The following is a 15,982-nucleotide window of genomic DNA, read 5'->3' as shown; positions in this document are numbered from 1 at the left end:
CTTCACTAAACCTCTCCAGGTCAAACTCCATAGTGAAATCCAAAGTGATTACACACAGAAGGCAAAAAGAAATTAGCACTGAAGGCCACACACACCGCAAGTTCCCTAAGAGAAGCTTAGCAACGCCTCCAACCAGTGTAACACAAATCAACACTACCACACAATAATTGAAAGAACACAAAGTGCAGTTAACAGACTACACTCCAGCACAACACCACATAACACTTCCACACAGATCCAAAGCGTTATGAAACAAAAACGCAGATAGTATCACTATAGGCCTACACAAAACCAGGAGTAAGCAATCAAAACTTACAAAACACTAGGTCAATAACAGTAGTTATGCCACAACTATTTCCTGCCACACAGTATAGAAATAGTATGAATACTACCACCCTTACACGAGTCAACACAACTCAAACCCTAAACTCTACTACTCTTCCCCACTGAAAAGAAAGTAGGTTACACAAAATGCAGCCCCACAAACCAGGACTACACAAACACACAGCTCATACAAACAAGCATGAGCACCAGGGTCACCAATGTTCCACAGGAACACAACCACAGCCTAGCATTTAATGAAAACTACTGCGCATAACAAAACAATATTGCTCTCAACTCCCCACACAGCGTGTGTGAAAAACAAAGGCCAGCACATGCCACCACATGCTATCACTAGTTTAGAAGTTGGCATACCCAACTAACCTGCTCTAGAGCCTACCTGGTTTCCTCTCTACCTAAGACTGTAAATCTACCTTACTAAAACTCAACTAGTCTTCGACGGCTTTCCCGGGCACGCCAGGGGCCACCCCAGGGTTACCGTACAAAAACAATAAAGTGGTGATGGCCACACCAACACCCGCCGGCTTACTTAACCAGGCAAGCTCTCAGAAAAAAAAAAACCCTACCTCATGTGGCAACACAAGCATGAACCTCCTCACTAAAAAACAAAATTGAAAAACGTGGGCCTAGGGGTACAAAAATCAACTCACCTACTCAAACCAAACTTTAGACGAGCCCCCATTATGTTACGACCGGCTCAGAGTCGCAACACAATGAGGAACAGAACACCAAGATAAATGCCAAAGAATAACATTTATTCTACAAAAACAAAAAAAACACACAGGACAAACATAACATCAGTGAACGCTGGGATGTTGTTCTGGGAAGTGGAGCGAGAGAGAGAGAGAGGCCGGGACAAAAGAGCCACTTATATAGGCCCAGCCCACAGCATCAGGCAGGTGCCCTCGGTTACTCCAATTAGGAGCTGCGCCTTGAACTGAAAGGTATAGAGCAAATACATATTAGAGTACACATGAAAAAACAATATAATACTGACACATAACAAAGACATTTTGGACAATTTCATGCTCCCAACTTTGTGGGAACAGTTTGGAGATGGCCCTTCCTGTTCCAACACGACTGCGCACCAGTGCACAAAGCAAGGTCCATAAAGACATGGATAAGCGAGTTTGGTGTGGAAGAACTTGAATGGCCTGCACAGAGTCCTGACCTCAACCCGAGAGAACACCTTTGGGATGAATTAGAGCGGAGACTGCGAGCCAGGCCTTCTTGTCCAACATCAGTGTTTGACCTCACAAATGCACTTCTGGAAGAATGGTCAAAAATTCCCATAAACACACTCCTAAACCTTGTGGAAAGCCTTCCTAGAAGAGTTGAAGCTGTTATAGCTGCAAAGGATGGGCCCACATCATATTAAATCCTATGGTTTAAGAATGGGATGTCACTCATGTTCATATGTGTGTGAAGGCAGCCGAGCGAATACTTTTCGCAATATAGTGTATGATATGTGCGTTGGACCTGCAGGGTCTAAACTGCTGCTCATTTCTTTCCATTCTATTAACTCTTACCACATCGTTGATAGTTTTGATGCCATCTGAGTTTATGATGATGGAAAAATATGGATTTTTTTAATATGATGTTAACATGGACGTGCAGATTAAATGAAAATCTGCATGTGTATCTCAGATTGTATAAGACTGTATGTTTCATGGCAGTTTGTGTGATCTGAAGGCCTGTAATGTTTTTTATATGTGAGATGAACCCATTCAGGTTTCAGGACGAGGCTGCATACAGGATGGAGGTGGAGCAGTTGACATCGTGGTGCAGATCTCACAACCTCTTCCTTAACCTGAGTAAGACAAAAGAGATGGTGATAGACTTTAGAAGAACCGGCAGGCTGATTCAGCCTGTTCTCTCTGCTGCCATCTGGAAAAAGACTTACAAGTATACTCTGTAAGACCAGAAGATTCCTAAACAGCTTTTTCCCCCAGGTTGTGAGAGCACTGAACACTGAAGCTGAACACCTGCACACTTGCACACTGAAGAAACTGTGAACTGATCTAACCCGCTGCTAAAAACTTGTGACTGTTTTGCACACTTACTGCACACTTGCTCAACGTTGCTGCCATTGTTTTTTATCTATTTATTATTTATTATTATTATTATATAGGATTTTAATATTTTTTATTTTTTTATATTTTTATATTTTTATGACCTTGATCTTTGCACTGCTTTTAACCTAGGAGTACAGTGGTCCCTCGTTTATCGCGGGAGTTACGTTCTAAAAATAACCCGCAATAGGCGAAATCTGCGAAGTAATCAGCTTTATTTTTTAAAATTATTATAGATGTTTTAAGGCTGTAAAACCCCTCACTACACACTTTATACACTTTTCTCAGACAGGCATTAACATTTTCTCACTTTTCTCTCTTGTTTTAACACTCTCAAAGTTCAAACCTTTGTAGAAAAATAAGTCCAGTATTATAGAATGAACGCATTCTGTACTGCACAGGAGACACGGCACGGAGGAGATTGATTGACAATGGTCTACAGTCCCTTAGCCAATCAGGACGCAGAACACAATACGCTGTAAAAAAAAAAAAAAACATGCAAAATTGCACTAAAAAAAATCAGCGAAACTGCGAGGCTGTGAAAGGTGAACCGCAGTATAGTGAGGGACAACTGTACTCTATTTCGTTTCTCTTGTACTCAGTACTACGGAAATGCCAAATAAAAAACCTTTGACCTTTGACCTTCATCAGTTTGAGCACCAACACAACATCGTGTCCTGTCACAGCAACACACTGGATTTCTAATTGGACCTTAAATTTCAATAAATCTCCCAAAATTCTGGTTTCATTACAGAAGAAAAATGGGAATGGCGTCCACAATCACAGGTGAAGAGAATGCAGTTCAGTTCTAACTGTCTGGAATGAGAACAGAAGAAACACCGTTGATTCTTGGAAATACTTTTTATTCATTTTTGTAAACATCCACTTTGTTGACACACCTAATCACTAAAATCTCATAACAGACGTTTCTATCTCAGTAGCTCAGTAGTAACCTGTTAACCCAGCATGTCAGCACTGTGGAGGAACACATGAATAATTTCCAACTGACAAGAAGAAGAAGAATCATTTCATTTGCAGTGCATTTAAAAAAACAAAACAAAAACAAATATCATAGTTACAAAGTATTGGAAACCAAAACAACAAATAGCTATTCAGCTACAAAGAAGGACGAGTGCAAACACAGTTCTGACTCCATTAAGCAGTATAACAGGAAGAGCAAAAACATGTTACAGTAAATATTGAGTGAAGTTAAGAATCATAAAGAGCCTTCAACAGCTTAATCAATGATATTTTTTTTACATTTCCCTGTGAAGTGCAGTTCATTTGGCTTCTCTCTACTGTGGACTGATTGAGTTCAACCTATATCCACCACGGCTGAACAGACAAAGAACAAAATCTGCCACAGGTGACGTCTGGGAAGTGTAGGACTGAGAAACCACAGCAATGAGCATTTAGCAGCAAAATAAAAATAAAAAAAGACATCTTTTGCATTTCAACTGATGTTGTTCCACTGAGACCTAGAAAGAAAATTATAGCCCCGCCCACACAGTTTGAGTGACAGGTGATATGTGTCCAGTGCAGTGCAGAAACACAACAGAAACAAGCGCTTACCAACACAGATGTTCTAGAATGACAGAACTCACACAAAACTGCTTTAATCACTCCTGTCTACTTGAGCTCACAAAACTCTGCAGTGGCTCTGAAATTGTACAACCAGACTCCAGCATGGAGAGGCTGAGTGAATGTGGTCTGGACTCTGTGGAGGAGAGTCATGGTTTCAGAGACGCTGTAGAAGGACAGAATACCTGCTCTGTGATCCAGGTACACTCCCACTCTGGAGGACACAGGGAGCAGGATTTCAGTTTTGATGTTGTTGTGTCTGAAGTAAAAGTTCTTCTTGTAACAAAATAATGCCCAAGATTTGTCATTGTATCCAAATACACATGCATCCCAGGTCCCTGTTCTGCTGATATCCTTATATGAGACTGCTATTGAAACTTCCCCCTTCCGCTCCACCTCCCAGTAACAACGCCCAGTCAGACTCTCTCTACTCAGGATCTGACACCATCGAGTAAATCTGTCTGGGTGACTGGGATATGACTGTTCTGCTCTCATTACTGTTGCTTTTCTGTTCTCCTCAGATAATGACAGACGTGTGTGAGCTGTGTTTGGATCCATTGTGATGTGACATGAATATTGTAAGAATTCATCTCTGGTCTTGGGCTCTAGTTGTGGCAGTAAAACATCCACTTCAGTCACTGCCCTTGAGATTTTGGACCATTCCTCACTAAGAAGGTCCTGTAGTTTCTCTCTCAGCTCTGACACAGCTGCAGTCACATCCTCAAAGTAGCTCAGAGGACGGATGTTGGTGCTGGGTGAGTCTGTAGATTCACTGAGACATGAGAGCGAGGGGTAATTCTGTAGAAAATGGATGTGATCCTCTGTGTGTGAGAGCTGCTCCAACTCAGCGTCTTTCCTCCTCAGCTCAGCGATCTCCTGCTTCAGCTTCTCCTGACGTTCTTCAGCCCGACTCACTTCCTCTTTCTGCTGGGATCTGATCTGCTGCTTCACATCAGACCTTCTTTTCTCAATCAAACTGATCAGCTCAGTTAAGATCTCCTCACTGTCCTCCACTGCTTTATCAGCAGAGCGATTGATCTCCTCCACCTCCTGTTGAAGAACCTTCACATCTTTCTCTGTGTCCTGGATTCTCTGCTGGATTTTTTGCTGACTCACCCCGAGCTCTTTCTGCCTCTCAGTCCTTTCTGCTGTAGCTGAGACTTTGTGGTGTCCTTTATGTTCATCCATGGAGCAGAGATAACAGATACACTGCTGATCAGTACGGCAGAAAATCTTCATCACCTCATCATGATTAGAGCAGATGTTCTCCTGAAGCTTCACAGTGGCTTCAACCAGCTTGTGTTTCTTTAATGGAGCGATATCATAGTGAGGCTGGAGGTGGTGCTCACAATAAGAGGCCAGACACACCAGACAGGACTTAAGGGCTTTCAGTTTCCTCCCAAAGCAGAAATCACAGGCCACATCTCCAGGTCCAGCATAGCAGAGTTCAGGAGGAGCAGTTTGGAGTCCTGTCTTCTTCATTTCCTCCACTATATCTGCTAACATGGTGTTTTTCACCAGGACAGGCCTCGGTGTGAAGGTTCTTCTGCACTGCGGGCAGCTGTAGATTTTCTTTTGTTCTTCTCCATCCCAGTAGTCTTTGATACAGCTCATGCAGTAGCTGTGTCCACAGGGAATAGTCACTGGATCCTTCAACAGATCCAGACAGATGGAACAACAAAACTTTGCCAAGTCCGGCTGAATTCCTCGCTGCGCCATTTCACCTCTCAGTCACAGTGAACGTCTGATAGTTTCACTTTCTATCAGCAGATCAGAGTTCTGCTCCGATTCAAAGCAAACATCAGCTTTTCCTCACAGTCATTGGCTGATCTGCTGTAAATGGGCTTGTCGGCTCTTGTTCTTCACACTGTGTTGTTTCCGCTTGTCTTTAAACTGTCAGATCTGAGAAGCAGGAAATATCTGGGCAGAATATAACTCATAATGTTTGAGATCAGACAGAAGAGGAAGGGGTTCAGCTGCTGCTTCACTCCAGGAAGAGGAGCGGTCTTAAAGAGGCAGTCTGTGTTTAGCTCTTATTTACAACATGAAGTGAAGTTTATGACAAAAATAGTTAAACTGTTACATTTGGGCTCAGTGTGACTGAGCCTCATTTTCATCTCCAACCAATAGCTAATATTATCTCCAGTCATATTATGACCCACCTGTCAGTGGCAACTCAGTCAGCTCAGTCAACACAATAGATCCAACAGATACAGTCTGAAAAATGTAGATCAGGTTTACTGCACAGTATTTACTCTGTAAAATGTAGGATTCTGATTTGAATTAATCAGGCTGAATTCTCCACCAAAATATGTAGGTTTACTCACTTGGTATAGGCTTTTATAAATGTAAGGGAAATTATTGAAAACTATTATTAATCACCATAAGAGGGATTATTAGTTAAGGATAGGCATAATAATTACTAAAACTACATCTCCTGGTTATTAGGCAATAGAGCAGTTTACACCGGGAATATTACCTTGTGCTGATAGCCTAAGCACACAAGTACACTAATAAATTGAAAGGCAGGCAGGTCTTTTCCTGAATAGGGAATCCAGATTTCTATTCTTAAAATACTTGAATAACTGACATGAAAATAGACTTTATTACAGTTACAACTACTACTTACAAACTACCAGATATAAAGAATACTAGACAAACTATATTCAGGCAGATGAACAAGATGATGCATAGATAGAATGACATGGTGAAGACAAATAAACAAACTGTGACAGGAACAAATACACAGATGGAAAGATTATGACCCACTAAAGTTATACCATAGACTAATCAACCACCATGTACCTGGAGCATCGGCACCGCGCAGTTCTGAATGTTAATTTAGGTTGGTTTTTGTAAGAACTTGAGCCAATTGTAGATTTGCACTATGAGTTAAATTAACACCAGGAAACTAAGCAAAGTGTGCTGGAGAGATACTTGCTTATGCCTGGGGATAACTTCTTGTGGAGTTGCAGAGTGGTGGCGAAGGTTGATTGGCAGGAGAAGGCCGGACTGTAGCAGGGGAGCCCTCGGGAGGAGACGAGGAGTGGTGTCTGGCGACGGAGTCTGCGTTGGCGTAGATCTCTTCCTCGGACGGATGCTGCTCGGATGGAGCGCAGCTTCAGATGGTCAGAGGGCTCTGGAGCGCAGGCTTGGATGTTAACGCTGCTCTGTTGCTCTGTACGCACTCATGTTGCGTACGCTTCCACGTGCGTTCATATTACATGGGTTCTGTTACTGTCTCAGTGCGTTCCTTACACTCTATTCGCATATTTTGATTCTCTTGAGTATTGTTAGCCCGCTATTCTAAGTTGCTCCAGTTGCTCTGAGTTGTCTAAGTGCTCATTTTTGGAGTATGCTAAGTCCCCGATTCTCAGGTGCATGGTGGTTTTAGCCCATTTTAGGGGATCCTCCCGGATGGGACTGTTTGGCCAATGAGATATGTTTCCGTTATCTGCTAACTTGGGGGCCATCCTCTGGGTGTCAAATTTTATGGCCAAGTACCACAAGGGCAGTCTCCTCTTAAGGCGGAATGCAGTGTTTATTAAACATTGCCAAACCTAAATAACTGGAATTCAGTTGGTCTAATGTTCAACAATACATAACATTAAATTTCTCCTTATTGTAAGGAGCAGAAAGACATCTGGTAACACATATTAAAGGCCCCATGGTGTACACTTTTCCAGGGTTTTATTTTAAGTGCTGATATCCCTAGCAATGATGTATTTGTGGGTTTTGAGTACCTGTGGTCTGCTAAATATAGTTTCACAGCTCCTCTCTCTTGCCTTTCTCCCAGACCTCTGGCAGCATGGTTAGTTTAGCCAATCAGAAGAGAGAATCAGCCCCTCTCCACTGATTGGCTGACTGTTTTCTGAGTGACATATGGTCAGGCCAATCAACTGACGTCACTGCGCAATGCATTTTGGGACGTAAACAATAACGCGCCGCCATATTGAGTGAGAGAAAAACAGAGCCAACGAGATACAGTAACTATTTGAAAACTTGTCGAAAGCAAGTTATCATCTTATGTAAGATTGTCATGGCTACCGCCAAGTGTGAAGTTATACAACCGTGCGTATTTGAGCCGAACTCCGATCCCGAACCACAGACGAAGCCGGCATTGTATTGCTATTGTGATGGCGGCGCGCATGGACACAGCAGCCCCTCCAGGGATCAGCGAGAGTGAATGTTTTAAATGTTTTGCTTAACCCAGACGCTCAGGTTGCATAACCTACAGCTGAGAGACTTTACTAAACATCAGGGTAAAGCATGCTGCAAGAACTGAGGCACTCTGCTACGCCAGCACAGGATTTTACCTGTGTCTCCACCGGCAGTCACCACGGAGAGGAGGAAGCGCAAGCGGTGCGAACGTAAACAAAGGAGGGGGAAGAGAGCCGGGATCCACGCTAGGCTAAAGGCCAACCCCTCCAGACCAGCAGTACCATCGCTCTTGCTCTCTAATGTTCGCTCCCTCGACAACAAGCTGGACGAGCTACGCTTACTAAGAGACACCTGCAGAGACTGGAGAGACTGCTGTGTGCTTGCTTTTACGGAGACATGGTTCCATGGAAGCATCCCATCCCTGCAGGAGTAGAGCACTGAACATTGTCAGAGACCCCTCTCACCCGCTCCACAAACACTTTGAACTGCTGCCATCAGGCAAACAGTTCAGAAGTATGAAAAGCAAAACGACCAGAATGTGTAACAGCTTCCTCCAGAAAGCTGTTAGACTTTTAAACTGCTGACTTTACCCATCACTCGGGGATCCCAAGTGAGAAACGCTATCTCATTTTGTGTGCACTACTGCTGTATGTGCAGCTAAATGACAATAAAGCTTGATTTGATTTGTGTCGGGTTGATAAAACAGTCAGTGCTGAAATGAGCCCAACAGACAAGCAAATTTGGACTAAAACCCTGCGGGACCCATGAAACCGGGACCCTGAGAGTGATGTTATACGACCGTACAATCCCGAACCACAGACAGCAGGTGTAGGAGCCATTAAGTCTTGTGTTTGTTTCAGTTATTTGGTTATATTGATTGTGTTGGCCCCTAGATGGCAACAGCTTTCTTGCCTGCACAGGAAGTGAGAGGTCGTGGGTCACAGGTGAGGTGGGTTCAAGTAAGGTGCCACAGGTGTTGGTCAGTTAGTGGAAAATGGAGCACATGGGTGAAAGGCACAAAGTTTTTACCGTGATAGTAATTTTTTGAGCATTTTAGTTTTTCTCTTTATTTTGTAATTGATTCCGCCAAAAGTTCATCCTCATCAATAAGATCAAGCTGTTATCTGTCATCTACAATATTCAACAACTTCAATAAATGGAATGGATCAAAGGCAAGTTTGGTTGAACCTTCTTTTTATTACTGGAAATAGACATGCGTTAAAACTCCCTAAATGCCCCAGATTAGATGGCTACATAGCTCTCCTTACTATCACAACATCCATATAAGCTTTGCTGGTCTTTACACAGAGAATTTACATTCGGTTTGTTACATATGATATGGATTAAGGTCCATTTGTGATTAGCAGTCATTTTCTCCACTGGGTGTGTATGGGAACAAGGAGAGCACCGTCCAGTGGTTTCCTGTGACTGTGTGTGTGTGTGACCGGGATGAAAGTGGCTTACTTTGCAGGTCAGTCATGAACGTCTTTAGTTGTTTTTGTTAACCAAAGAATGCAAGGTTGTTAATTTGGTGATGACACATAATGGCCTTGCCCGATGTTTGAACCCTCCTGCTGAGACTTGGGAAGTGTCATCCACTTCCATCTGGTTAGAAGGTCTTTGAACCCAGCTAGCAATCTTACTGAAGCTTGACATTGATGGCTAGCTGGAATCCAAAGTTGTGGAGAATATTTACTCACAGATGTCTTATAGGCCGAAACTGACGGATGCCAGTCCAGCTCTACGTGGGGAGCGACGATATTGGAGACCTTTTGGGCTCCAAAAAGGCGATAAATTTTTTGACCTTGGCTCCTAGGGAGGAATTGGAATGATGGGGAAGTTCTGTGTCTGCTTCCTCCAAGATGAGTGGCTCCTACAAAAACAACAAAAAAAAAAACAAATATTTTGTAACATGCTGAAAGGTGATTAAAAAAGATTGATATAAAGCAATCAAAGCTGGTTTCATTTCATCCCAGACACAGTAAAATGTAATAAATGCCTTTTGAATGCAGGTATTTCTCCCTCCTGTCACTTTTTCTTTTCTACTGTGCTTGGAGGGCATTACAGCACTTCTTTGTGTTTTAGCAGGTAAATCAGTCAAGACATACTGTCCTGTTATTGTCAGATTCTCTTCAGCTGGTTGATAGACTTTCTGGAATAAGAACAGGAGAAACACTGTTGATTCTTGGAAATATTTTATTATTCATTTTCATAAACATCCACTTTGTTGACACACCTAATCACTAAAATCTCATAACAGACGTTTCTATCTCAGTAGTCACATGATTCTCACACTCGACCAGTTAAACCAGTATGTCAACACTGTGGAGGAACACATGAATCATTTCCCACTGACAAGAAGAAGAATCATTTCATTTGCAGTGCATTTAAAAAAAAAAAAAAAAAAAAAAAAAAAAACATCATAGTTACAAAGTACTGGAAACCAAATCAACAAACAGCTATTCAGCTACAAAGAAGGACGAGTGCAAACACATTTCTGACTCCATTAAGCAGTATAACAGGAAGAGCAAAAACATGTTACAATAAATATTGAGTGAAGTTAAGAATCATAAAGAGCCTTCAACAGTTTAATCAGTGATATATATTTTTTACATTTCCTTGTGAAGTGCAGTTCATTTGGCTTCTCTCTACTGTGGACTGATTGAGTTTAACCTATATCCACCACGGCTGAACAGACAAAGAACAAAATCTGCCACAGGTGACGTCTGGGAAGTGCAGGACTGAGAAACCACAGCAATGAGCATTTAGCATCAAAATAAAAATACAACAAAATATTTGACAGAACACTCCTTTTAAAATTAAGACATATATATGTAGTTCTTGAGGAAAAAAATAGACACACCTTTTCTATTTCAGCTGATGTTGTTACACTGAGACCTAGAAAGAGAATCATAGTCCCGCCCACACAGATTGAGTGACAGGTGATCTGTGTCCAGTGCAGTGCAGAAACACAACAGAAACAAGCGCTTACCAACACAGATGTTATGGAAATAGACGACAGAATCTCACACAAAACTGCTTTAATCACTCCTGTCTACTTGAGCTCACAAAACTCTGCAGTGTCTCCGATCATATGAAGCCAGACTCCAGCATGAAGAGGCTGAGTGAATGTGGTCTGGACTCTGTGGAGGAGAGTCATGGTTTCAGAGACGCTGTGGAAGGACAGAATACCTGCTCTGTGATCCAGGTACACTCCCACTCTGGAGGACACAGGGAGCGGGATTTCAGTTTCAATATTGTTGTGTTGAAATTCACAGTTCATGTTGGAACAAAACAATGCCCAAGATTTGTCATTGCATCCAAATCCACATGCATCCCCGGTCCCTGTTCTGCTGATATCCTTATATGAGACTGCTATTGAAACTCTCCCGTTCCACTTCACCTCCCAGTAACAACGTCCAGTCAGACTCTGTCTACCCAAGACCTGACACAATTCAATAAATCTGTCTGGGTGACTGGGATATGACTGTTCTGCTCTCATTACTGTTGCTTTTCTGTTCTCCTCAGATAATGACAGACGTGTGTTTGCTGTGTTTGGATCCAGTGTGATGTGACATGAATATTGTAAGAATTCATCTCTGGTCTTGGGTTCTGGTTGTGGCAGTAAAACATCCACTTCAGTCACTGCCCTTGAGATCTTGGACCATTCCTCACTAAGAAGGTCCTGTAGTTTCTCTCTCAGCTCTGACACAGCTGCAGTCACATCCTCAAAGTAGCTCAGAGGACGGATGGTGTTGCTGGGTGAGTCTGTAGATTCACTGAGACATGAGAGCGAGGGGTAATTCTGTAGAAAATGGATGTGATCCTCTGTGTGTGAGAGCTGCTCCAGCTCAGTGTCTTTCCTCCTCAGCTCAGCGATCTCCTGCTTCAGCTTCTCCTGAACTTCTTCAGCCCGACTCACTTCCTCTTTCTGCTGGGATCTGATCTGCTGCTTCACATCAGACCTTCTTTTCTCCATCAAACTGATCAGCTCAGTGAAGATCTCCTCACTGTCCTCCACTGCTTTATCAGCAGAGCGATTGATCTCCTCCACCTCATGTTGAAGCACCTTCACGTCTTTCTCTGTGTCCTGGATTCTCTGCTGGATTTTTTGCCGACTCACCCCGAGCTCTTTCTGCCTCTCTTTCCTTTCTGCTGCAGCTGAGACTGTGTGGTGGCCTTTATGTTCATCCATGAAGCAGAGATAACAGATACACTGCTGATCAGTACGGCAGAAAATCTTCATCACCTCATTATGATTAGAGCAGATGTTCTCCTGAAGCTTCAATGTGGCTTCGACCAGCTTGTGTCTCTTTAATGGAGCGATATCATAGTGAGGCTGGAGGTGGTGCTCACAGTAAGAGGCCAGACACACCAGACAGGACTTCAGGGCTTTCCGCTTTCTGGTAGTGCAGAAATCACAGGCCACATCTCCAGGTCCAGCGTAGCAGAGATCAGGAGGAGCAGCTTGGAGTCCTGCATTTCTCACTTCCTCCACTAGCTCTACTAACATGGTGTTTTTCACCAGGACAGGCCTTGGTGTGAAGGTTTGACTGCACTGTGGGCAGCTGTAGATTTCCTTGTGCTCCTCTCCATCCCAGCAGTCTTTAATACAGCTCATGCAGTAGCTGTGTCCACAGGGAATAGTCACTGGATCCTTCAGCAGATCCAGACAGATGGAACAGCAAAACTTTGCCGAGTCCGGCTGAATTCCTCGCTCTGCCATTTCCCCTCTCAGTCACAGTGAACGTCTGATAGTTTCACTTCCTATCAACAGCTAAGAGTTGTGCTCCGATCCAAAGCAAATATCAGCTTTTCCTCACAGTCATTCACTGATCTGCTGTAAACGGGCTTGTCGTCTCTTGTTCTTCACACTGTGTTGTTTCCACTTGTCTTTAAACTGTCAGATCTGAGAACCAGGAAACACCTGGACAGAATATAACTCGTAATGTTTGAGATCAGGAAGAGGTGGGAGGGGTTCAGCTGCTGCTTCACTCCTGGAAGAGGAGTGGTCTTAAAGAGGCAGTTTGTGTTTTGTTTTTATTTACAACATGAAGTGAACAACAATTAAAAATAATTAAACTGTTACATTTCGGCTCAATGTGACCAAGTCTCATTTTCATCTTCAACCAATAGCTAATATTATGTAATTACATTATGCAGTTGAAGAAACTAAAGGAAAGGTGAAGACCTTTGGCTGGCATTTCAATTTACACCTCGACCAGTGCAAATACTTGAATATGATTGGTTGGAGGGTGTCCATTAAAAATGTTTATTGGGACATCTTAAAGAAAGTGGAGGAAACCAGTTCAACCCACCATTATCAGTTGTCATTAGTAAATTCAACTCATATAAAACATACTGTAGCTAAATATGATAACAATAAACTAACAATAACTAAAGACTAAGCTAACCGTGTTATGCATTAGCCAGCACATCCTGCCTTCTTTTTAACATTGCCTCACGACTGTTGTGATTATTTTCCAACAATTCACAATTACGATTTCCATTTTGGCCAATTCACTTTGTCTGCAACACTGTGGCTCAACTTGAATAATTAAACTGAATTAACCCTAGCCTCAGAGTTAGTTAGCCCTTGATCCAAACATGTCGCTGTGTTTGTCCTGCTTCCTCCTTGGTATGAAATATTCATTCTGCAGTTGCATTTGGCTGAATCATTATCTTTTTTTTTTTTTTTTTTAGTGAAGCTAAGCCAAAATTTGGAGTGTTTGCTGTGGCCCGCCATGGTGTAAACTAAAGGTTTTCTCCTCACCTGCTACTTTCTTCTCCTTACTTTCACATCAAGGCCACAACAATATGAGCAGAAAACTGCCGCTTTTGTCCACAGGGGCCGTCAAAATCAACACAAAATGAAAGTTCCTTGGTGTTGCTTTGAAGTTAACACTACCTGTTTTTATCGTTGGCAAGTGGCCATGGTATGAATGCGATCAGGCCCTGCAAGGATGTAAAGAACTAATGGACGAGGTGGAGGTGAAGAACACCAAGATGGAAACCTTGGAGAGCATTATCACTTCTATAAAGTCTTCACAGTCAGGTTACTCACTGGCTCTTCTGCCTCAGAGAGTCCACAGAGACACTGAGCACATTCAAGCCGCTGTCAGCTACAGAAATGCATATCAGCAGAGAGAGAGAGAGAGAGAGAAGAAAGGAGGAGGAGGAGAGGCAGAGAGAGGCGTTCAAGGTAACAAGAGAAGGACAGACGGAACGAGAGTAAGAGGAGCAAAGATAAGAGACTGAGAGAGACGTGGTACCCTCAGCCGACTTGTGTGATGTATTCCAGCGCAGACGTGAAGAAAGAGAGAGAATAAAGAGAGAGAGAGAGAAGAGGAGGAGGAGGATAAAGGCCGTTTTTGTGTGATACATCAGCCCTCCAGGTGTCTGTGTGGAAATAAAAGAACGAGCAGGTTTCATCTGCTGGCGGCAGCTCAATAAACTGAGACCGGACACTGGAGCTGTGTATTCAGCTGCTGAAAGGAGCTCCTCAGGGTGATCTTACACACACACACACACACTCGTTCTCTCTCACGTTCATCAAAGCCAAGTCTCAGTCATCTAATCCGGAGCGACTCCTCCATTCTCCTGCTGATGAGTGCAGGAGCGAGTCGGTCACTGTGTCGGGGTGAAAGAGCCTGAGATCTGACCCGGTCTGGAAATTCGGAATTTGTGCAGTTTTAGGAAGAGCGCAGAGGCATTCCGGCATTTCTTGAGTTCACTAAAGAGCTAAATCTCCTCCAAACGCCTCTAATTGGATCTTTCATATCCACTTCCGGACGATCAGGAAGTGCCGAGGAGGACGACACAGATGAGAGGAGCGCGTCCTGTCACATCCCGGCTAACAGCCTGCTTAATGTATTCCCTCCTCTTTGTAAATTCTGTCTGCTTGTATTTCAGATGGTCGCTTGCAAACGCTGATAAGGAAAATAGAAAAGGGAGGTTTGGATCTCCTCCCGGTTGTTGTTGCTGCTGAAATGATTTTGCCCTCCCCTCCTCCTCCATGTTGAATGGCTCCCAGTGTCTTGTGGAGGCAGTTTAGTATTCTGTTTATGGCTTCAGAGACAGAGGAGGCTCTGTGTGCTTTCAGACACTCGGCCCAATCAAAGCCCTTCAAACTGAGCTTTGATTACATTTTAGAAACAAAAATCTGCAGTTTGTCAGGCTGACGGAGGAGCTGCTCCGCGTCGTACTGCTTTACATTCTTTTGTTGGCTCAAAGAAGGCTGTGATGAGGGAGATTACCTGTCACCACATGCTGATAGATTAACACACACACACACCAACATGTGCCGACTCTCCATTAGCTGACTATGAAATGGAAGTTAACAGGCTCAGACTGTGAAATGTGGCCAGTAATGTCAGGTCTGATATAAAGCGGTGCTGAATTATAAGTTATCTCCGTCACGCCCACACTTGAGTCTCTTCAATAACACAGTACCGTCTCTTTAAATAAGTCTCTCTCTCTCCCTCCTATTCCAAACCACTGAGTTAACTTTCACAGCATCTCTTTTCAAAACCATGATGTGTAATCATGACGTCTTTGTGTTTGGGCACCGGAGCTCAGATCTTCCATGCATGAAGGCTGATGGAGTGGCAGCCTCACACAGCCAGCCGAACCAGCCTGGACTCTCTTCACCTGGAGCATCTGGTCCGACCAAAACGGACGCCCTCTGAGGAACTCGTAGAAATTGAATGGGTAGAGCAGCTGTGGGTCTTTGGTTAACAGCAAATCAACAGATTTTCCTGGGTGGTTCATGTTGCCATGGCTAAAAAAAACAAACAAACAAAAAAACCTTTTGGGAGCCTTACCTG

General features: G+C 43.3%; 1 protein-coding gene across 1 annotated transcript; it reads right to left on the bottom strand.

Moving 5' to 3' along the window:
- Nucleotides 1-4,043: 4,043 nt before the first annotated feature.
- Nucleotides 4,044-12,882, bottom strand: LOC115375340 (E3 ubiquitin/ISG15 ligase TRIM25-like). The gene is made up of 3 exons (XM_030074757.1): nucleotides 11,218-12,882; nucleotides 6,954-7,095; nucleotides 4,044-5,719 (listed from the first exon to the last, which is right to left on the bottom strand). The coding sequence occupies exons 1-3, from the start codon at nucleotides 12,880-12,882 to the stop codon at nucleotides 4,044-4,046; spliced, it is 3,483 nt and encodes a 1,160-aa protein (XP_029930617.1).
- Nucleotides 12,883-15,982: the final 3,100 nt, after the last annotated feature.

Source organism: Myripristis murdjan, chromosome 17 (assembly GCF_902150065.1).
Source record: "Myripristis murdjan chromosome 17, fMyrMur1.1, whole genome shotgun sequence".
NCBI lineage: Eukaryota > Metazoa > Chordata > Actinopteri > Holocentriformes > Holocentridae > Myripristis > Myripristis murdjan.
This window is presented reverse-complemented; position numbering and strand designations above follow the sequence as displayed.

Coding starts and splice junctions, on each gene's coding strand:
- LOC115375340 (XM_030074757.1), bottom strand. CDS start 12,882: ATGGCAGAGCGAGGAATTCAGCCGGACTCGGCAAAGTTTTGCTGTTCC. Junction 7,096..11,217: donor CTGCAGAGTTTTGTGAGCTC/AAGTAGACAGGA, acceptor CCATCCGAGCAG/CATCCGTCCGAGGAAGAGAT. Junction 5,720..6,953: donor ACTCTGCAACTCCACAAGAA/GTTATCCCCAGG, acceptor TGTGACTGAGAG/GTGAAATGGCGCAGCGAGGA.